The sequence below is a fragment of the Mchenga conophoros genome, linkage group LG16 (genome assembly GCF_057382185.1).
Source record: "Mchenga conophoros isolate Kocher_MC1m ecotype Shallow Benthic linkage group LG16, M_conophoros_male_GT1.1, whole genome shotgun sequence".
In the NCBI taxonomy this organism is placed as follows: Eukaryota; Metazoa; Chordata; class Actinopteri; order Cichliformes; family Cichlidae; genus Mchenga; species Mchenga conophoros.
This window is the reverse complement of record NC_140541.1, coordinates 24,297,410-24,320,725: the sequence shown is the minus strand read 5'-3', so window position 1 is coordinate 24,320,725 and position 23,316 is coordinate 24,297,410. Positions and strand designations below refer to the sequence as shown.

General features: G+C 38.9%; 2 protein-coding genes across 2 annotated transcripts; both read right to left on the bottom strand.

Annotated features, from left to right (window-relative positions):
• Positions 1 to 307: 307 nt before the first annotated feature.
• On the bottom strand, positions 308 to 9,505 carry fap (fibroblast activation protein, alpha). Its single transcript, XM_085248402.1, has 26 exons — positions 9,242 to 9,505; positions 8,962 to 9,046; positions 8,637 to 8,726; positions 8,431 to 8,525; positions 8,225 to 8,299; positions 8,024 to 8,076; positions 7,820 to 7,892; positions 7,541 to 7,664; positions 7,313 to 7,467; positions 7,071 to 7,168; positions 6,836 to 6,965; positions 6,712 to 6,750; positions 6,527 to 6,625; positions 6,356 to 6,426; positions 6,205 to 6,258; positions 5,989 to 6,113; positions 5,779 to 5,823; positions 4,510 to 4,608; positions 4,137 to 4,206; positions 3,860 to 4,054; positions 3,630 to 3,684; positions 3,439 to 3,538; positions 1,380 to 1,438; positions 1,225 to 1,297; positions 974 to 1,047; positions 308 to 777 (listed from the first exon to the last, which is right to left on the bottom strand). The coding sequence occupies exons 1-26, from the start codon at positions 9,242 to 9,244 to the stop codon at positions 676 to 678; spliced, it is 2,241 nt and encodes a 746-aa protein (XP_085104528.1). The 5' UTR covers positions 9,245 to 9,505; the 3' UTR covers positions 308 to 675.
• Positions 9,506 to 10,032: 527 nt separating this feature from the next.
• On the bottom strand, positions 10,033 to 22,774 carry ifih1 (interferon induced with helicase C domain 1). The gene is made up of 17 exons (XM_085248400.1): positions 22,218 to 22,774; positions 21,730 to 21,886; positions 19,706 to 19,837; positions 19,413 to 19,463; positions 18,171 to 18,221; positions 16,334 to 16,554; positions 15,613 to 15,823; positions 14,559 to 14,776; positions 14,026 to 14,127; positions 13,780 to 13,903; positions 13,466 to 13,681; positions 12,029 to 12,285; positions 11,795 to 11,944; positions 11,516 to 11,677; positions 11,238 to 11,431; positions 11,040 to 11,133; positions 10,033 to 10,645 (listed from the first exon to the last, which is right to left on the bottom strand). The coding sequence occupies exons 1-17, from the start codon at positions 22,650 to 22,652 to the stop codon at positions 10,442 to 10,444; spliced, it is 2,979 nt and encodes a 992-aa protein (XP_085104526.1). The 5' UTR covers positions 22,653 to 22,774; the 3' UTR covers positions 10,033 to 10,441.
• Positions 22,775 to 23,316: the final 542 nt, after the last annotated feature.

Below are 23,316 nucleotides of genomic sequence, written 5' to 3'. Positions count from 1 at the left end.
CTTTATTTAGTCCAAAACAAACATGACCTCTACCCTGACAAATAAATCCATGCCCATGTATGTGTTTGATTGAATTCAACAGCTGGCCATTTTGGATATATAATGTTTCCTATTATTCTTTTATATTTTTCACAATTTATATAATTTGTATAATAAAACCTAATTCAAAGCACACATTAATGTTATATATTGTTAGTACTGGGTGTTTTTATTTTAATCTTAATTTGCATGTTTGAACAGTAAGGAGATCAGTAATAATCTTTTGGCCTATTAAAAGAACCATTTGTAAAGAAAAGCAATGAATCAATTAAATGTTGAAAAAAGTTTATTTGAATATTCTTATAACACAAATGACTCCACTTTGCAACAAATCAGTGCAATGCATTGCAGTTAATGTATGCTATGATAATCACACATACACACGCACGCACACACATACATAAAATTTTTTAAACTATAAATGCATGATAGGACTTGTATCTTTGCATATCACATATTTTGCAAAAATTCCACACAACATACGGATGCTCATTTAAATGAGCAATCTAACATTTGTTGCATTAGTTCAACCTGGCTTTCAGAATATTATAATTAAAAAAAGCACATTAAAAATGCATTAGACAAAGAAACTGTGGTAACAACTGTTGCCTACAAATGCTGTTACATCCTTCACATCTATTTGGGACTAAGGAGGCATTTCTGCAGGAAGTGACTCATGTGCCTGTATATATGATGATAGGCTGATCCACTGAGACTATGGTCCTTGTCGGTGTACCACTGAAAGCAATACCAGAATATGATTAGTGCATAGACTATAAGTCAATTCCAGATAACATCGTGCACATCTTAAATCACACTTATTTTAGATTTAATTTTGCTTATAATAGACCACGTTTTTTTTCCATTTGAAATCTTCATTACATCAACAACATCATTCCTAATATTAGCCTCACTTCCCTAAGCTAATATTTACCATCACCTCGAAGTCCACTTGCGCATCCACCAGAGCTTTGGAGATTTGTGCAGCCTGCTGGAAATGGACATTGTCTACGGGAAAGACAGAGCTTTTACTACGTGACTGAAAGCTCAAGTTTCTATCAAGGCAAACAGAGTCTATTTGTGCATGGCTTACTGTGTTACCTGGAACGCCTCTGAGAAAACGGGCTACCACATGTTCAGGTCTTATCAGAAATAGAAATGACTGAAAGAAATAACAGAACGTACCATCCGCTGTGCCATGGACCAAGAGATATTGAACATTTTTGAAGTTCTTTGCTCTGGAGGTCACTGTGGAGTTCTAGAAAATAAAAGAATTACAACAGTCTCAAGGCAGAAATGTGCCTTTACTTCACCACACAGCTAATCTGAATGATATTTACTTTGTACGAGTCGGAATTCTCAGTTGGCTTGCCCATGTAGCGTTCAGTGTAAACTGCATCTGTGGAAGAAAACTCAGTTAACACCGCAAAAGTGGATACAATGGAAACACAAAAATAAATCATGCGTATTTAACATAGGGAAGGAAAAGTTTAGATTGAATGATTACAAGCTATAGGAAATCTTAAAGATGAACTCCATCAACTTTCAAGGCTGAACGTGTCAAAATTACTAGTGTAGAGTTACAAAGAGGTGTAATCACCATCCTAGTTTTTATCTCTACTTGAGGCCAGAAGCTCAGGGTTCAATAACAGCAATAAGGAGGCACTGTGAGTAATGTAGGTTAACCACAGTTAGGTTTTGGCAGGAAAAACAACACATCTCTCTTATTCTGCTGAATGTACACTGAAATCAATTCAAATGCTGTTACTTTTTTCTGGGCTTTTACTGACTTTATATATTTTCACGCCAAATATTTCTTAAGATGATATTTCAGTCTTTAGGTGGGTCAGCTGAATAATCAGAATGATTGCTTTGCATACTGCATCATCTGGTGCATGATGGAGGATGTTGAGAAAGCACTATTCTACAAACATTTTCATCATGACTTCACTAAAGTCGTAATGAAAACAAGATTTAGAATATTCAAGACTTTTGAGTAGCTTCGCAGTGAAAAAAAAAAGTCAGTGACTCACTGCCCAAGCCAGCAATTTTGGATACAGCATCAATATGCCCTTTCCTGCCTTCCCTGTACACATAAGGCAGGTTCTTATATTCAGCACGAAAATATTAATCACACTGAAGTTGTGGAGAAAAGTAATGGATTAAACATGTCACTAACACTGTTACAATACAGCTTATGTAAAGTGAAGGCCATACAAGAAAATAAGCAGCCTGTAAAATTACACTGAGCAGCTACTTTGATAGTTAAATGTGTTCAACTGCTCATCAACACAGACGCATCACTTGCGTTCAACCCAACCACATGCATTTAGGCATACAGACATTGTTAAGATGACATGCTGATATTGATGGTAAATGAAAGTGACTTCGAACATGGCATGGTTGTTGATACCATACAGTCTTGTCTGAGTGTTTCAGAAACTGTTGATCTGCTGGGATTTTCCCATAAAGCCACCTCTAGGGTTTATAGAGCACTGTCTAAAAAAGAAAATATCCAGTGAGCAGCAGTTTTTAGGGTAAAAAATGCCTTGTTGATGAAAGAGATCTGATGAGAATCTGCTTTAAAAGAGCCACTTGTTACAACAAACATGTACAGAAGAGCATTGAATTTACAACAAATCAAATCTTGAAGAAGACGGGCTACAGTGGCAGAAGACCACACTGGTTACAAGTTTTGTCAGCTGAGAACAAGAAACTGAGGCTATAATTCACAAAGGCTCAACAAAAGTGGGCAACAGAAGAAAATACTGCTTGGTCCGGTGTGAGTCATGATTAGTAGTTTGACATTCAGATGGTAGGGTCAGAATTTGACGCAGCATAGTTGGATCCTTCATTGTATCAACAGCTCAGGCAGTAGTGTAATGTGGTGGTAGTGTAATGTGGTGGAAATATTTTCTTGGCATACTTTGGGCCTCTTAGTACCAACTGGGCATCATTTAAATTCCACTGCCTGCCTGAGTATGGTCGGTGACCATGTTCACAGTGTGCCCATCTTCTGATGGCTGCATCCAGCAGGATAAAGCATTATTTCAGCAGTTGTTAGCAATAGTTCTTTAAAAACTTAACTGAGTTCACTCAGATGCACTCCACAGTCACCAGATCTCAATCCAATAGAGCACCTTTGAGATGTGGTGGCACAGGAGATGCCAACAAATTGCATTATGGATGCCAACAATTTTGCAGCAGCTGTGTGAAGCTGTCCTATCAATACGGACCAAAATCTCTGAGGAATGTTTTCAGCACCTTGTTGAATCTTTGCCACAAAAAAGTGAGGCAGTTTTGAAAGCAAAAGGGAATCCAAGCTACTCTGGCAAGGTGTACCTAATGAAGTGGTGGGTGAGTATGTATATGATAGGCTATGTATGCATGTTCACCCACCATAATAGTCCCACTTGGCTACTGGGGCTACTGCAATTCCACACTTAAAGAGTCCAGTTCCAGCACCCAAGGCCATTGAGGAAACATAACCACCATATGACTGAAGATCAGAACAGATTGCATTAGTAAGAACATGTAAAGTGATTATAAAGATAAAGAAAGAGGAAAAAGCAGGATAAAATACAGCTTACCCAGCCCCATATTGCTATTCTGCCTTCATCAATAAATCCCATGTCAATGAATTTCCTGTAACAGGGAGATCAGTTATTATCTGGGGCAAAACACATTTGTTAAACCAGACTACACCAGGCATTTATCTAGATGAAGACTTTTGTATGTATGTAAAAGATTACATTTCTTCAAACAACAGCTAAAGAACAACACTCATCACAGAGGTGATTGAACGTTTAGACAGACCTACCTCACAGCAGCTATTTGATCTTCCACTTCAAATGTCCCTAGGCGTCTATAGATTGAGTGCATTATTTCATCCCCTTGGTAACCACTTCCCCTTCCATCAAAGCTGGCAATGATGATCTCATGTGAACTGGAGAGGTACGTGCCCCAGTTCAGCTTGAAGCGATAGTTCACACTCTGACTGCACGGACCACCATAACTACACAAGGAGAGCAAGACAGTAAATTTACTTCTGTAAACGTTAGTGGTGTCACATGCAATTTGGAATATTGCTCACTCACACATCAATAAGAAGAGGATATTTTTTAGAATTCTTGAAATTGGGTGGTAACATCATTTGATACCAAAGATCTGTTGGCAAAAACACAGGAAAGAAGATGGAAAACGATGTTTCACATACTAGGACGTCATTACAAAACATCTGGTCAGCACATATAATGGCTGATATACTTACTGACTTACAATCATTAAACAGGCAATACAACCTTAGTTGTAATTCACCATTGTTTATGCTGAAAATGTTGCTGTTACTAAGAACCATCGTGTGTGCTCATGTGAAAAAGAGCACATTAGACATACATTCAAACACAAAGCAGAGGATTTCCATAATCTTCAACAGTTTCTGAGATGGATTTTTCAACATGCATTTCTCACCAAATCCTCCAATCTTTAAGGTGCCATGTTTCATTGTTGGCATTTGGAATTCAGACAAACTCTTTTTCAGGTCCTTATTGTCTTGAAGAATGGCAAGCTCTGAAAACAAATAAATAAAGTAGCTGCAATGTTGTGTCCATAAAACAAACATAAAGGTGCATACTTCAAAGTGTTCATCATTGAGGAACCTTAACTTCTCTGAAACATTTTGATTTGCTGTTTATTCTTTTTTCTGGGAGCTTCGTGAATTACCTTCCTTATTTTGCACTTGAGGTGACGCGTTTAGACCACTCTGCGTCTAACTTAATGTAGCAAATGCGTTACAAAATATTCAAAACTCATTCTTCATCAGAGCATTTATGGTGCAATGATTACCACATTCTCTGTACATGCAACAGCTTCCCAAAACTGAGACGAGACACAAACCCACCCTCAGAGTTTCGAAAGCTAGTGTACTCTGTCAGTCTGCCCCAGGGCAGCTGTGGCTACAACTGTAGCTTGCCTCCACCAGTGTGTGTGTGTGAATGGGTGGATGACTGGGTGTGTAAAGCGCTTTGGGGTCTCTAGGCGGGACTAGTAAAAGCGCTATACAAATACAGGCCATTTACCATTTACCATTTACCCCCAGTTCTGGTCCCAAGCCTCGATAAATGGGAGGATTATGTCAGGAAGGGAATCTGGTGTAAAATCTGTGTCTAATCAAATATGTGGATCCATCTACTGCCATGAATCCTTGGGAAGTAAAAGAGCAGCCAAAAGTACTTGAACTTGGGCCACTATATTCGATCTACTGGCTGTATGAAACCAAAACAGCACCTAGTGCTGGTTTACAGATTTATTGCAGCCTAAAGTTAATGTGAAGTTACATATATGCTTTCAGTGGTACAACGTATCAAATCAAAGGACTTTAAAAATGAGCTTTTCGGCTTTCAGCTATCAGCTTTTTCAGTACCAAATTAACTACGTTTTATAGAACATTTTCAAATGCAGATAAAAACACAGAGATCTTAAATACTTAAAAACTTTCTGGACTATTAAAGCCTCGCTTTTACCTTGAGATCTGATCCCATATCAACTCCATTGGAAGCACAAAATATGAATGGCTTGTATGGACAGAAGGAATAACTACAGCAAGAAAATTCTGCTGGAATATTTACTGGGTTCTTCTTATTTGACCACCTTCAAAAACAGTAGCCTTATCCTTTAATAGTATACCATGTGAGTGCAATGAGTCATTTAACAATGTGTTTGGGTTATATGAATCTGCACCTGAGCCCTTGCTGTCCATGAGTGTGTACAGGGGGAATCCAGGTCCTGGTTCAAGAAAAACAAAACAAAACAGGATACACACAAATAGAAGTGGATTACACATCAAATCGTCTGCATGCCTTCAGCAAGGATTAGTGTTCACAGATGTTCACTACCCCAAATCGGTGAGTTATTGCTTACAGTAAGAGAAAATGTGAATGGGTAACTGACCGTAGCAGTCCATTCGGTAGTAAGAGGCGTCAAAGCTGAAGTAACCTGAGTTGTACTGGCACCTGTCCTTACGCAGGTTGCAGGTGAGACACTGGGGGGCAGAGGGGCTGCTTCCAATCATAACCCTGATGAAAAAAACAGCACGTCACCTATATAATTATCTACATATAGATTTTAACTGGTAAAAAAAGAGGACAGATGAGAATAATTCCTTACTTGTAGAGGTTTCTCTGTACAGGTATTCCTCCATACTCATTACTCACAAAATATCTGTAGAAAGGAATTTCACACACCAGGTCTTTATATTCTTACTTACATTTTTAAGATTTATGCAGTTTCCCCATAAACGTATGGATTCATCACTCACATGGCATCTTTGGTTAATTTGCTTATGTAGATAACTTCCCACTTCCCAGAGGTAACAGGGGTTGCTTTGCCCTTAATTAAAGAGCTTCCTTTAGTAAGTCACTAAAATCTAAACACATGATTGATATGACTGTGCAACACATTCTGCATAAAGAAAACTTGCAACACTTACATCTTTCACATAATGAATGTGTTTGTAGCCATTAGTGTCACTCATCACTTTGTAGAAACTAAGCTTATCTTCAGCAAAGAAAAGAGGCAAGGGCACGTACTAAGGAAAAAACAAAGTAATACGTTATAGTGATACATCAAAGTAAGGTTTTAAAGAACTATATCAGTAATCTTTTGGAAACTTACATGGCCCACCCATCCAGTCTTGCTTGTTTGCTCGAATTTCTATAGATAGTAAAGACATCAGTTGCAGTTAATTAGCAGAGCATGGCCATCAAGACGATTTCCTCAGCAGAGAAGTCACAGCTACCTGTTTTTCTGTCCAGCGACTTCCATCAAAATCATAGATCTGTACAACCACATAATTCTGTCTTCTTGTGAGCCACTGCACTGCAACGCGTATATCTGTAACCCAGGTCACCGAGCACAAGATGTGATCACTGAGTAAACGCGACAGAAGGAGAAAAGGTTTTCACATAAGACAGACCATGAAGGCATCGCATTTTCCGGTAAATGATTACACATGTGCTAAATAATATACAGACCCAGAAGAAACAGAAGCGGGCGCAAACACCTGTGTGCGGTGGGATGGGTTTGTGGTATCGACAACAAAAAGTTTCACCTTAGTAAGGGGTGATCCAGCCTATACAAATACAAATATAATATTTGTGATAAATAATTATATATAACAAGAGATCTGACAATTTTTGACAATTTAAAATGATAAATTGATATTGATGGTTATATTTTGCTCATAATTCCATGTTTGAAAGTTATAGAATCCCACCTTTGGGTATGGAATGGCCACTGTCTGAGGATATTGCTCAGATCCATACCAAGAGAACTCCACTTTGTGAACTTCTGTATTATTAAACTCTGCATATGCCAAGAACTTTCCGGTTGAGGACCACCATACTGCCCCATTCGATGCAAACACCTCCTCTGAAATTATTGGAGAAAAATATTAACCCATACAGATGCACACTTTTGAAAAAGAAATAATAATGTCACTAACCCTCATACACCCAGTCAGGGACACCGTTAAGGATCTCATTCTTTTTCCCGTTGTGTGTCAGTTGCACAGCTTCATCAGCACTGACATTGGATTTGAAAAAAATGTTGAAGTCTGAAATGTAGGCCTGAAAAAAAAAAGTGGATTTCAACCATAAACATACAGCTACAAATTTATTGCAACAAAAATAAGCCACAAGTATTATAAATAAATATTTATTCAGATAAACCGAATTGCAACTTATTATTCACTGGAGACAAAAAGTACATGGTGAGCGCTTACATATTTGTTTCCGGTTGGTGCCCAGGTAAAGTACTGCACAACACGTGGAAGATTTGCAGGCGTGACAAAAGTTCTACGATGAAATATGAACACATACAGGCATAATAGTAATGTACCAACTGATGAATAAACATTTTTACAGATGATACATTTGGGGTGGGAACCAAAATTCATTGATAAAACTCACAAAAAACAGCTACTTACGAACTCTCCCTGTCATAGATCGAATATAAGGCATTGAATGAGTGTCTCCATTTCTGTAGGATTTTAACGACAAACACTTTCATTTGGAGGTTTTTCATTAGCAGAATTATAGAAATAATAATAAATAGAAAAAAAAATAATGCTTTAAAAAAAAATACAAATAAAGATAGAAACGTAACTAGGTGAAATTTAACACCTCACCTTTGTGTAGTTGCTTTCAAAGGCGATATATTTATAATCACCTGACAGCAAATAATCTGTGGCTTCAACTTGGGCCTGAAATAAAAATGACTGCATGAACTTATGGATGTGTTGCAGAATTCATATACTAATATACATAGTAGGCTATTTAACATGCGTGACAGTATATATTAGGAAAATATTTGGTCTAAGTACAAATATATTACAAAGGTTGAATTGCTCAAATACAGCGACTCCTCCTTTGTTTCAGCATTGTGGAGAAAGACATTCCCGTCTCTTGCTTTATGCAAATACTCCTTATCTGCAGGAACAAGGATAATAGATAAGCTTCCAAGAAGTTTGTATCAAAGGTGGAGATTAATGCTACCAAAATCAGAAGGTATAGCAGAGGTTAAGTGACTGACAGTGATACCTGATATCCAATACAAATTGTAGGCTCTCCATCTAAAGGTGTCATTAAAGTAGTCATCAAGAGAAAAAGGCCTTTTGTTACCACCAGATTCTGAAATGATACACATGGGGTGCATTATTTATTTAACTTGCATGTAACGATACCAACTCTCCAAAATATGTGACGACCATTTTTTTTTGCGCATTTACAACTTCGTTGCTTGAATAAAGCAAACAAATAGGAAATGCGCAAACACAGAAAGAAGTCTGCTTTGAAGTAGCCTCTGTAGCTGCTTTTTGAAAAGAAAGAAAAGAAAAGCGACTCACGGGCCAAGGCTCTAACTTACTGTTGTAAATAACTGCTGGAATGGTTATTAACGTGATGACGACAGCCGCCCCTATCACCCCCCACATCACCTTGTTACTGCAGCCCTGCGAAAGGTGACACAAAAGTGGCAGCCTATAAAAATCCTCTGAAAGCACACAACAAGATGCTGACGCTGCAGGCTCTCCTTTAGTAACTTATTAGTCCCACGGTGAGCTTCACACTGTCACAGTAAGTAGCCATGCTTTTACACAGATTTTCTTTGTTTCCCCCCCAGTACTGATGGTAAATCGATTACTGACCATGGTCCAGATGAAGTCGCCGTGAAGCTCTTGGTTTTTTAAAATATTCCTCAAAGGCAGCTGGCGTGAAGTTTACAGTCACTTCTTGGAACATGCAGCTTAGTTAACATAACCGTACGCTTGCAAAGGTAACTTTAAACTAATGCAGCCGCATGAGAAAACGGAGCTCCGTCCCGCTTTAGTCGAAGGTTTCCTTCTCTCCTCGCTGCATTTCTGAGACCAGTCGACAGAAATGCCTCCTCGAAGTCTGCTGCCCAACTTTGAAAGAGCGCACAAGTTGCTGGTATTAGGAAGTGGCTTTTTCACTATGGGCGTAAAGTATTCACGCAACAAAACAGGACAGCTGGAAAAGCAGGTTTTTTTTGTGTGTCTACATCAATATACTTAACCATGAAGTGTAAAAAAATATTTACGTGGCTTTTCACTTAGCATACACAATGAAGTAACTGTATTTTTTTTTTTAAATGTTGTTGATTTATTATTTAAATATGAGCATAAAGAGGAAAAATGAGATAAAAATGAGAAGGGCAGTCAGTTTTGTAATACTTTTGGATCAAACAAGCTTCCTGCTTGTGTATCCAGACAATACGATCAAGCAGGTAATATATATGTTTGCGCAAACAAGCTTAAAAGAGGCTTTTAGGAATAGCAGTGCTGTCTCAATCGTAGTGACTCACTAACCTGTGGATTTAATGGAAAATCCACAGCACCTGTTTGTGTGCGTGTGTGACAGGTGGGCTCTGAGGGGCTATCACAGACTCGGTGACTCCCATCTCATGAGACAGCCAGAGTTTGAAAGGGAAAAATATATATATACTTTATTTTCTTGCTTTGCTTTTCCAGTTCATTTAATACCAGTGACAAACCCTTACATAGAAATTAATACACTGTAATCATGCATTATTTCAACAGTAAATCCCATCAAATGCGAACATAATTGAAGAGTAAAACCCTTATTCTGCAATTTTGCACAATTCACAATAATACTTTAACCATTAAAATGATGTAAAACATTCACACTTTTTCTTTACGAACACACTTCAGTCCCATCACCATTCATTTCTCCAGTTAACAAGTAAACATTCAAAGGAAACATAACATTCACTACTCTGCTAAGGTTATTAATCCTGTGTCGGCCATACGGCAACACAATAGAAATCAAGGCTTTCTCAGTCGCTGGTTATTCTACGTGGTTATAATTCACATTGTTTCGTCATCATCCGAGTTATCGGACATGGTCATGTTGATTGCATGTTCAGCGTAGTCGAAGGCAGAAAACTTGATGGGGACTTCATTCCACTTGGTGCATTTGCTAATCTTCTTTCCATTTAAATTCACCACAAAGTTTTTCACATCAAGGCAGGGGCACTCGATCCCCTTGTACATCATCATTGAACCCCATCTCTGTAACAGAATGCAACACAACATACAATGAGTATTTTATTCTCAATGCAGGCCTAACCAAGACTAAATAAAGGCTTGCTTTTATGCCCTTTTGTCCTGTAATCTAAATTTGTGGTGAAACATGATCTCAAATTAAAGGGCTGCAGTCTTATGTCATATGACAGACTCACATTTCTCTTTGAACTAGCTTTATTGCTTATGACCAAGAGTATTAAATGTCCTACTTTTTCTAATTATGCTTAAGCATCATGTTTGTGCATATGCTGAACGACTCCTTGTTAATGCAGCAATGCTGTGTTTAGTTATCTACTAAATTGAACATTCTGAATAAGATTATCTTTTTAAGATTCACAAGAGAATTTCCAAATAATTGAAAAAGCTAAACTGAATCTACCTGTCCGCAGTTTTTACATGCAATGAAGCCGTTGGTCTCATAGTCGAGAAGACGCTCCTGAAGAGTAGTATTTTCTCTCTGAATGTAAAGTTTTCTGTAAAAAGATGCAGTAAAATTGATAATAATCACAGCACAACTACACGAGTGGAATACAGTTCAACACATACAAACGGTTAAGAACTGAATTGTAAACTGTACCTAAATTGTGGCGTCACATTGACTCTGTGCATGTTTTCGATGATCTGGATGTCGTCGCCCGTGCAGATTGGCTCGCTGCAGCTTCGGCAGCTAAACTTTACATTAGATGGGCTCTCGTTCTTTATGTCCTTCTGCTTCTTCTTCGTCATTCTTACTTTCTCTTCCATTATAGCCTGAATCTGAAACTCAGTGATCTGATGAACAAACAAACAAAAAAAGTCTCAAAGCCATGTGGGTTTTCAATTTAACTGAGACTAAAAATTCTGAAGTAAACGTACTCTTTTTTCATAGGCTGCCTGATTTAAGGATTTAATTTTCTGAATGGCTTTGTTCATCATGTTCTTGCGGTATTCATTGACGCACTCCTTTTCAGCCACCCCGGAGTTCTTCACCTCGACCAGCGTGTAACTGCTGTCCTCGGCTCTTCCTCTGCCTTGGGCCTGAGAAAGGCGATTGTGAGTGAAGGGTAGGCAACCACGTTTGTTTTACACAGGCTAATATTCCTTCAATTACTGGGTATACCACATTCAATGCTCATTATTCAACTCATTACTGACCTGAATCATAGCGATCTCGTTTGTCACAAGGCCATATCGAATAACGAAATTGCAGGCTGGTATGTCCAAGCCTTCCTCGGCTACTGTGGTAGCAATCAGCAGGTTGACTTGACCGTTGCCAAATTTTTTCAACACATCCTTTTGCTCTGCCTGATTAAAACAGATTTATAAGAGAAGGTTAAGTGTAAGGCGCAAATAATTGTGCAGGAAAATAGAGAGAAATGTAGCACTCACCGAGGTCATTGGTTTAACAACACTCTGGTCTCCTCCTCCAATGACATATGCTGATTTCACTCCAATGTCAGCAAACTTGGAGTTTTCCTGTATCCACTGATTTAGAGCAATGGCGCTGCGTCGTGTTTTGATGAAAACAATCCCTCTGGCTTCATCCCGAGAGCTGAACTCATGCAGAATTTTAGTTCTTAGTTTTGACAGGCTGTCATTTTCATACTCCGGATTCTTTGCTAGAGTTTCCAGCTCCTTCTTGTTGTCTGTCAGACACAGATTACAAAGAACTGAATTACACTTTTCTATCGCTGACATCAAAGATATGGTGTCTTTTTATGAGTTAAATATGAGGGTTTATACCTCTAGTAAGTACAGTGATAAGCAGCTTAGCTCAGCTAAACAACAGGACCGGAAATGTGGGAAGGGTTCAAATCTACCACAAAATTCACAGGTAGACTATAAATTTGTTTAAGTTGTGCCTGGTAGAAATCTGTAACGCATAGGGCTCAACTGCCAAACCATGAAGGTTCTCAAATTACCCTTTTAGGCTATCTCCACATATTCCAGAAGTAAAATGGCTAATTTTATAGGCAGTAATATAGAAAGTACAAAAATAATTTTGGTCTCTACAGCTTCTTTACCCCTGATGATGAAGGACACATTCATTTTTAGATATTGTTCTTGTTTAAATTGTACAAAGGCTTAAACTTTATTGCATTATTAGGAAATTGGATAACAAAAAGCTGCTATTTCTATGCTAAGAATCACTTTTTAGTTAATCTGAATGCCTTAACTGGAACTCCTGATAATAGTTTATTATTTTGATGAGTCCTGGAACCTTTTTAATGCATGAGACTGGCACAGAAAATGAATAATGGCTCAATGTGTATCAATCATAATAAAAGACTGTTGAAGAGGTTTTGTGTTTTAAATTTTAATATAATTGCAGGCACATATTAACTAATATCTGTGCAGTCTTTGGCTGGATCTTGCTATCCAAGCTTGCATCCATTAGCTGATAACTTATTACTTTACACTGTCGTTCAAATATGATCACATCAGCATCCAAAGTCAAATGACGGCAGCTATGATGCCAAACTCAGTATTTCAAAATGGTAGACTAATGACCATTGGCTGATGTTGCGTGGCCATGTCTGTCTTTTATATACAGCCCAAATAATTTGTCTTTTTTGTTCTGAATGCTGGCAACCACTGCAGACTTCAAAATCCTTTTTGCTTTTCATTTGCATATGTTCACAGGTGGACCTCATTTTCCGTGGACAAGTCTTGTTTAGCTAGATCCCAGTTTCACATCTATTAGCTAATTTAAGCCAAACGATATCTTACCTCACATTTACCAAAAAAAAAAAGATTTTCCAAATCTCAGATTATAAAGTCAACAACTACTTTGAATTTTCAGGCGAATGCTTAGTTTCACAATACCTTTAAACAGATTGAAGAGGAACCTCTCAGTATCTGTGATTTGTATCTTATGCTCCTCCTCCGGGGCAGTTTTTTTCTTCATCTCCTCCTCGTAGTATTTGTTCAGGAAACTGAAGGCATCTTGCATGCGAATCGTGTTGCAGAGATTCAGGCTCTCGCTGTACTGTCGGAGGTGCTCTGCACAAACTCGTACTTTCTGATTTTCATCTTTTGCAGCTAAAATGGATCGAGACAAGTACTTTTAGACACTACACACCATGGGAGGTTGAACAAACGATAACTAGTGAAAGATGAGCGTAAAAATCTGTTTTCACCTTGTCGTTCTTTTTGAACAACCCACTGTTCGTAATTCTGAGAGCCGAGGTCACAGGTGGGGGTCAGCTCGGCATGGTTGTGGATGGCGGTCATAATTTTCTTGATTACATCACCAAAGGGATCCTAAAAAGGATATTTAGTTTCACACACATGTAATCCTGCATTAACATCAGCTGGAGTCCCTCATATGAATTAGAGTCAAAGAAAAGCTTGGCACAAAACCATGCCATGTTAAACAGCCATACCTCCCTCCTATCTTCAACAGAAACAACTATTTTTCTTTGCTCCTTTTTGAATTCCTCTTGGCGCCTTGTCATTATTCTGGAAGCGTCCAAGTTTGCACAGATCTGTGAAAAAAATACAAAGATTTATAGTGTTAAAATTAATCCCACATCTTGATCTCATGATAGAGCGTATTTCTGCTTATTTTCTGCTGCAGTGGAAACTTTATGGCTGCCTTGTGTGCATGGTCAGTGTGGAACAGTGGAAAGAACTTGGCTGAATCAACAAGTTTCTCTATGACTGAAGCAGAAAGAACTGGAGCAGGATTCTGATTAAAAAAAGATGTTGTTCACTGTGACATGTGAGTTACTTGGTATGGACACAAAGAAGCATGACTGATGACTAGTTTTCTTTCCCAGACTGTCAGATATATTAATCAGAAGCCTTAAAGACTATAGCTAACTTTAAATAATGACTAAATGTGCCAAGAATGAGTAGAGTAATATGCATGCAACACTTTTATCCACACAGGTGAAGACAGAGAAACAGTATTTACACGCAGTATGTGCTCCTCTGCTTTTTCCATTTTCGTGGCTCCCCCAACCCCTGGAGAGGCAGTCAGGCCCAGGATCTGAGGGAGGGGCACAGGCTCCTTCTGCTCCTTTACGAGCCTTTTGTTCTTGTGTTTCTGCTTCAGGTATCGCATCATTATGTGGTTGTAGACGCCTCCCTTCTGAGTGTGGTGACACTCATCTATTATAATGAGTGTCAGGTCTATATGTGCAAAAGAGAAACACATAAATGTTGCTTTGTTTCAAAAATAACATGCACGTGTCCCAATTTCTCGCTGCCACATTACTGCCAAGAGACAAAAGTGCTCAAATCTTAAAAGACTGTAATTTTCTCGACCAGCAGAGCTAATTTTATCCCATTTATTTTGCTTGTTACGTAAACAGAGGTGATTTCCCTCACAGATGCCATCTCTCTCCCAAACCTACCCACGCAAACCAGTACTTTTCTAGGAACCTTTGACACAGCAGTTTATGCCACACAATAACATATGTTGGAAAACTGTCTACTTCAAAGAACAAAAAACAAAAAAAACTTTATATAGTTTGGATTTTACAAAAGTGTAAGCAGGGTGAATTCTAATTATTCCCATGTACTAGTTTAAACGATGCAATGCAAAATCCTCCCTGGAGGAAAAAGAGAATGGAGAGTGGCAGCTTGATGTATTTTGGGTGATAGAAGCTCTCATGTGAATTTGATGAGCCACACACTGATGGCTTGAACAGACGTGTGGCCTGGAAACCAGGAGGAAAAAAAAGTACATGCTTTCAGGCGTTTCAACAAACAGCATATGTTCCACTGAGGTGGCTATTCCACCTTGGACTTGTGAGTGCCAACAGGAGTAAGCAGCAGAGTCGGAAGACTTTGACAAGATGCTATCAGGGGAGATGCCGCTCTGTCCTTTGGGTGGCTTTCCATTCCAGAAGCTGTCAGAGTTTGAAGCTTAAGCCTGGATAGATTTTAGTTAAAGAGTGTGTTTTTAAAAAAAAAATACAAGAATAATGTATTAAATTTTGTGAAATTTTGTTGAAATATCATACCACTTAAGTTCACGCCCTCATCCTCTCCACTGTTAGCCCTCTCTAAGTAGTTTTCCAGAATCTGGGCAGTGCAGATGATGATGTCATTTTTCTTCACGATTTCTGTGAAAGAGATTTTGAGCTGGGAGTCTCCGCTGACTCGCTCCACTTTATATTTGTTCTTGAGAAAGGGCAGGAATTCTGCAGAGTAGTGCTGCTCAACAAGAGGAACCTGAGGGCATCAGAGCACATGAAACTTTCATGAAGTCAATGCCACAAAAGTCAAGAGATTTAACTGACAAAATTAGAAAAAGTCTTTACTGTTGTTTTTAGGATCAGAGAGCTCCTGATGATTTAAGTGTTTGTGCCAACATTAGTAAACCAGAACACATAAATATATGCTAGACTGTTTGGTTAAGGCATGGTCTCAAATTAGCTGTGCAGTAATTTAGGAGCTTCTGTTGATGTTGGTTTTTAGAGCAGAGAGAGTAAAGGCACCGGGGTTACTGTTCTGCTCTTTTTCACAAATCAAGAATCAAAAACTGTGATGATTTTCTATGTGGTTGCATTGTTTTCAAATGCAACCACATAGTTTTACAGCTGGAAAACCTACAACAGACCACATGAAGTATGTGCTGAAAAATAACAATGTTCAGGAGTGCTTAATGAGAAATGGACAGAAGTAGGTTAGCATAATAGTGCAAACCCAGAAGTATTCTATACCAGACAGACATTGTAGTACCTTGTTCACCAAGACGATCACTTTTCTTGGTTTCCCTTCAGCCTTCCTTCTGTCCAGATGTTCTTTGGTAATATAAACTGCAACTCTGGTTTTACCGCTTCCTGTGGGGAGACATACGATGATGTTTTTCCCCTCCAAGGCAGGTCCAGCGACTTCCATCTGATAATCTCGAAGAGTAATTTCTTTTTCTGGGCTTCTGGCAACTTCTAAGGCACTTCCATCTGCAAAGGAGAGCAGAGGTTCAGAATCACAAAACGTCTGTCTGTGTCAGCAACCCACAATTACAGACATGACCAACAGGAAATGCCTGCTTCTCTTTGTTTTTGTTCCTGGGTAAACAGAGAACATACACGTACACTGTACAGTACATCCATATCATGTAAGATGACCTAACTTTAAAACACTTCCAATAGTTAAACCACAAACAAAGGCACCGAGTAGAGCATGTAAATCATGTTTCAGTGTTACAAGAAAACATTGTGCTCTATAAATGATGTCACTGAGAGGCACTACTTAATGCAAACCATACAACACTAGGACTTAAAAGCAAATGCTTCTCTCTATATAGTGAGTGCTATTTGATATTTCACACCAGTCTACTAATCTAAAGGTGAAAGTGACAATAAAAAGGGATGGGTTGAGGCGGACTAACATCAAGCACTATGTTTTCTTATATATGTTTTTATAATAATCAGATTACTTAGAGAGAGACATTACAAGTCATTGCTATTTGCCTTATTTCCTCTACAAGTACAATAGACTTACTATGATCCACTTAGACTCCAAGTTGCTGGCAGGCTGTTACTTATTTGCTCTGTCTAGGCAGGGGATAATACATGGCTAAGACACCAGGAGCAATATGAATGTACCCCCTACTCTGCTCCCCTTTCCACTCAACTCTAAGTTCTTCTTCCCCCCCAGTGAGAGTTTAAACCCCCCAAATCTTATTTTTTTTTCTCAGTGCAGACAATTTTTAATGACTTGGTATGCCAGAGGTTACGGTGTTGTTTCAAGCAACTTTATGCAAGCAAATGCAAGTCTCTAATGATTAGAAAAAAGAGCTTTAATTATATTAATAAGTAAACAGTGGTCCATGTGGCCTCCTGAACTTCTGAAAGCAGTTCCCATAGAATTATTCAAGAAATAAACATAGAGCTGTTTTCAGATTCATTAGGACTGAGTATGAGCTCTGCTCATTTTAGAAAACATTTAAAAAAAACAATTCTGCTAGAGACTCGCCTTGCAGGAACAATCTTTCATGTAAACTACTCTGTTAAACCCATTTACTCGCAGGCTGCAGACATCTTTGGGGCCTTTCTACTACTGAAATAACCTGACTAAACTGCAAAAGAACTAATCTGATTCAACTCTTTTCTTCCTGCTTCGCTATTCAGGGTAGAGTATTCCAAGCAGAAATGTACTTATCCATCATATAAGCCAAACACTACAGAGCCACATGAATGTAACTTTTCCTTTACATTTCCTTATACTCCAGCATATGGTTTTCATTTGAACTGCTAGCTATGCGCTGTCCTCTTTGACCTCTGTGTAGTTCATCATGATGCACACATGGAATTTGTTTATTAGTGTGAAACTGGCAGGACAGAGTTAATGTTCCACTAATGTAACCACATGTTACAACAACATTTTTCCTTTACCGTACTTCATGTTGCCTTTAGGATACTCAGGATACTTTAGGGCAACTACAGCTGCACTGATCTTAGTTTGGTTATTGTGCATGACCTACTGAGGCAAAATAAAATATTTGTAATTACCAAAAACCCCTTTAAATACTTTAATTGCCTTAACAGGGTGAATAAAAGTGAATCCATCCCACCTGGCTGTGAGGGCTCCGAGTTGCTGGGCAGTTCACTGCTTGCATATAAGTCTGAAAGGACATAAACCAAAGTTTAAAAAGGTTGGTAGTTACAGTGTTAGCTGTAGTTTTAAGTGAGTAGCTACTTTTTTGTGCTGCTCTGTGTTTGCATCAGAGTTAATGATGAAGAGTTAGACTTATTTTGAGTAATTATGAACTAATCATTGCCTTTATGCACGCACCGGCCTTTTTGTTAAGTACACCTTGCTAGTACACAGTCGGCCTCCTTTCGTCTTCAGAACTGACATAATTGGATTCAGTAAGATGCTGAAAACATTTCTCTGTGATTTTCCATATTAACATGATGATCATGTGGTTGCTGCAGATTTGTTGGCTGCAAATCCACGATGTGATTGAAATGCCCCACTCCATCACATCCTAAAGGCGCTCTATTGGATTGAGATCTTGTGACTGTGGAAGCCATTTGAGGACGATGAACTCATTGTCACGTTTAAGAAAAAAAAATTGAGATGATTTGAGCTTTGTGACATACCACAGTATCCTGCTGGGAGCAACATGGGTACACTGTGGTCAAGAAGGGGTGGGATGGGATGCAGGCTGTGGCATTTAATCGATGCTCGTTGGTAGTAAGGGGCCCAAAGGGTGTCAAGAAAATATGCCCCAAACCATTATGCCACCAACACCAGCCTAAACCACTGGTACAGGGCAGGCCATGTGTGAGCCTGTGCAAACTGCAGTCTCAGTTTCCTGTTCTTATCTCGCAGGAATGACATCCGCCATGGTCTTCTGCTGCTGTGGCCCATGTGCTCAACAAGGAGTTACAGTGAGGTGCTGTTGCCTCCTATCAGCAGTCTGGCAAACAAGGTATTTTCTCCCAGAAAGCTGCCACTTACTGGATATTTTTTGTCTTTTTTCTGGCCATTCTCTGTGAACCCTAGAGATGGTTACATGGGAAATTCCCAGCACATCAGCAGATTCTGAAATAGTCAGAGCTGTCTGCCTGGCAGGACAGAGTTAATGTTCCACTAATGTAACCACATGTTACAACAACATTTTTCCTTTACCGTACTTCATGTTGCCTTTAGGATACTCAGGATACTTTAGGGCAGCTACAGCTGCACTGATCTTAGTTTGGTTATTGTGCATGACCTACTGAAGCAAATAAAATATTTGTAATTACCAAAAACCCCTTTAAATACTTTAATTGCCTTAACAGGGTGAATAAAAGTGAACCCATCCCACCTGGCTGTGAGGGCTCCGAGTTGCTGGGCAGTTCATTGCCTGCATACAAGTCTGAAAGGACATAAACCAAAGTTAAAAAATTGGTAGTTACAGTGTTAGCTGTAGTTTTAAGTAAACTGAATTTTGTTTGTATTCCTTCAACCTTTTACATATTTCCGTATACGCATTAAAAGTTTAAATTTCTAGTAAAGAAATGTTAGATATATGTTAGATTAACAGTAAGAATGACACGTGTGAGCGCACTTCCTCAGCTCTCCTTAATGCTGACATTAAACAGACATGCTCTGTGTGACCTGTGGATTGATCCATAGGCTGTTCGTTCACGGTGATCTCCATGGATTCAGTGCCATCACAACTTTCAGCTGATGTTGGACTCTCCCTTGTAGCTATAGGTTTGTCTTTCAGTGATGGTTTCTTATCTGATCCTAAAAAATGTAAAAAAGGAACATTTTAGAAATGAGGAGTAACAATTTACCAGGTAACACTTTATAATACAGTACATCAATATTTGCATAAAGACAGATGTTTCACTTTACTTGAGTAGGTAAACAGTAATGGCAAACCAGTCCCTGAGTATTAAGGAATTACCTTACAACTATTAAATCTGACATTTCACTTTACTTAAACCGACAGAGAAATAGAAGGTACTGGTGAAAATACTGAGAAGAAAACAACTGATCAGAAATTAAATATGATGTTTTGTTTTGCTTTGTTAGTAATGGTAAAGTAATTTTGCAGTAAGAAGGAACTACTGAGTAATTACTTAGTGTGATGCATGAGGCAACAGGAAAATAGTAACTAATGGTGAAGTAATTATTAATAAATGAGTAGCTACTGTTTTGTGCTGCTCTGTGTTTGCATCAGAGTTAATGATGAAGAGTTAGACTTATTTTGAGTAATTATGAACTAATCATTGCCTTCATACACGCACCGGCCTTTTTGTTAAGTACACCTTGCTAGTACACAGTCGGCCTCCTTTTGTCTTCAGAACTGACATAATTGGATTCAGTAAGATGCTGAAAACATTTCTCTGTGATTTTCCATATTAACATGATGATCATGTGGTTGCTGCAGATTTGTTGGCTGCAAATCCACGATGTGATTGAAATGCCTCACTCCATCACATCCTAAAGGCGCTCTATTGGATTGAGATCTTGTGACTGTGGAAGCCATTTGAGGACGATGAACTCATTGTCACGTTTAAGAAAAAAAAAAGAGATGATCTGAGCTTTGTGACATACCACAGTATCCTGCTGGGAGCAACATGGGTACACTGTGGTCAAGAAGGGGTGGGATGGGATGCAGGCTGTGGCATTTAATCGATGTTTGTTGGTAGTAAGGGGCCCAAAGGGTGTCAAGAAAATATGCCCCAAACCATTATGCCACCAACACCAGCCTAAACCACTGGTACAGGGCAGGCCATGTGTGAGCCTGTGCAAACTGCAGTCTCAGTTTCCTGTTCTTATCTCGCAGGAATGACATCCGCCATGGTCTTCTGCTGCTGTGGCCCATGTGCTCAACAAGGAGTTACAGTGAGGTGCTGTTGCCACCTATCAGCAGTCTGGAAAACAAAGTATTTTCTCCCAGAAAGCTGCCACTTACTGGATATTTCTTTTGTCTTTTTCTGGTCATTCTCTGTGAACCCTAGAGATGGTTACATGGGAAATTCCCAGCAGATCAGCAGACTGTGAAATAGTCAGAGCTGTCTGCCTGGCACTAACAGCTATGACACACTCAAAGCTATTGAGATTACTTTCCTCATTCTGATGCTCGTTTTGAAGCAGGTTATATTAACCATGTCATGAGCTGCTGCCATGTGACTGGCCAACACGATATTTGCATTAATGGGGAGTTAAACAGGTATACCTAATAAAGTGGCCAGTGAGCGTATATACTAATGCCTTCTAGAATGTTTTAAGTTAATGATGATTATCTTTTTCCATAAATATGGTTATTCCAGGATTATTTGAGGTTATTTGGATAACTGTTTAGTAAAATAATAACTTGTTATTTTCCATTGTTACACTAGTCTACACCAAGAACATGGCTTTAAATGTAATAAAGACTATAACTAAAACTCTTAATCATAATTAATCATCCCAATTTTAATTAGTGGGATTGTTGCAAAGCAATGATCACAGTATATTTACTAATGCAGTTGGATTAAAGATACTGAATTCCCTCTGTAGTTGTAATCACTTATGTGCACATGTTTTATACAATCTGTCTATATCTCACCACTGAGACTTCTGTGTCCCAAACTTCCCTGATAGTATTTGGTGTATTGGGTGTGTGTCTTCCAGCGTAGTTCAGTTACCTTCGTTGCCAGTCAACTCATTATAGAGCACATGGTGTTCAGTGTCTTTAAGAACTTGAAGAAATGTTGAATACCATCCTGGTGGACATTTGATAATTCTTCTTAAAAGTTCCCTTGCGCCACTCCTGCGTCCCCTGTTGACTATTTCAGCCATAATCTAGATGACAAGTGTAATGAATAAAGTCAGTTTGCTAAGCAATAAGAGAAAGGCATTGCCACCAAAAGGATGAGCGGCCTACATTTGTCTGCCATCTAGTGGTCAAAGACAGAAAAGACATGTTTTGGGAAACAGTTGGAAGAAAAGGTAAATACTGAAGCTATACTGATACTTTCGAGGTTTTTCACACCAGTGAAATTAGTGTGAATACACACAGTGAACCTTTGACACTTGAATATTTTCTCTCTTACCACCAAAGCTCATGTGCTAAGCAGCATGCAGGTAAAGCAGTAGTAGTTTTGAAAGGTTGGTTGCACTATAATGTACTTACTCTGTCGTGCTCATCTTCGGTGAGCAGTCTTTTACTGAAACAGTGTGCACACACTGTTTCTGTAGCCATGTCTGCAAGGCTGGGAATAAGTAAGTGAATAAGTCGGACACAGTTTTCATTCTCTGCCTCAGCTTCGGGAGTTGGGAGATTTAACTGCATGTAGTCAGCTGCGAAGTTACAGCCCCCGTTATTCAGTGCGTCAACGAACGCAGTGAACCATCCGGGAGTATGTGGCTTCTGAACTACTGCGTTAATAAGGTAGTCCGCAGCCGAAATATCACCATCGTTTCTGGCCTTCTGCCTGATCCGTTCCTTTTGCTCGTTTTCGATAAAGTCTATAAGATCCAGGACCCGATCCACCACAATAAGCTCCTTCAGCCTCGGCCTCAAGTAGTCGATCAGGCACTCGCGCATTTCATCCGTTTCAGACTCCATCGGTACTCACTTAACCGATAACAGATCACTAAACTGGCTCCTGCGTTGCCTAAAACTACATTCACAGCAAACGCGCTGATTCACGGTGCCTTTATCGAGGAAAATGGAGCTCTTTCACTTTCGTTTCTCCCAAGCAGTCAACATTTAAAACGGCCACTGGGTGTCACTAACGGACCACAGTAGTTCCAATAGATCAGAAAGTGACCTAAATTGACTTTTTGTAAATCGTTTATCGTACACAGTATTATTGTAACATTATTGTAGTGAACTTTCTGCATTGGCGACCATAGCAACACCTTTCTAGTACTATTGCCTGGTAGGCCAAAATCTGACCTTATATAATTCAAACTTTGAAGCACAGAGACCAGAAAAGAAAGGGAAAACGAATATTTCAAAAGCGAAAACTTCCAAGCAACTCATCTCTACGTCACGAGTTATTTTGGTCCATCCCCGGTTTCTTTTCTCCACCCTGAAAACTCTGTTATTGTTCTTTAATGTAGCGATAGAGCCAGCCAGCCAGTTGTGCCAAAACGTGATCGTCTTGTTTGCCTATACTATGAAATATATGTCAAAAATATCGATATCAGAGAGAATATTTCTGTCACGAGGTAGAAGCTACAATCAGTTTTTGGCGAAACAACTTTTATATAGCATTTATTTATCA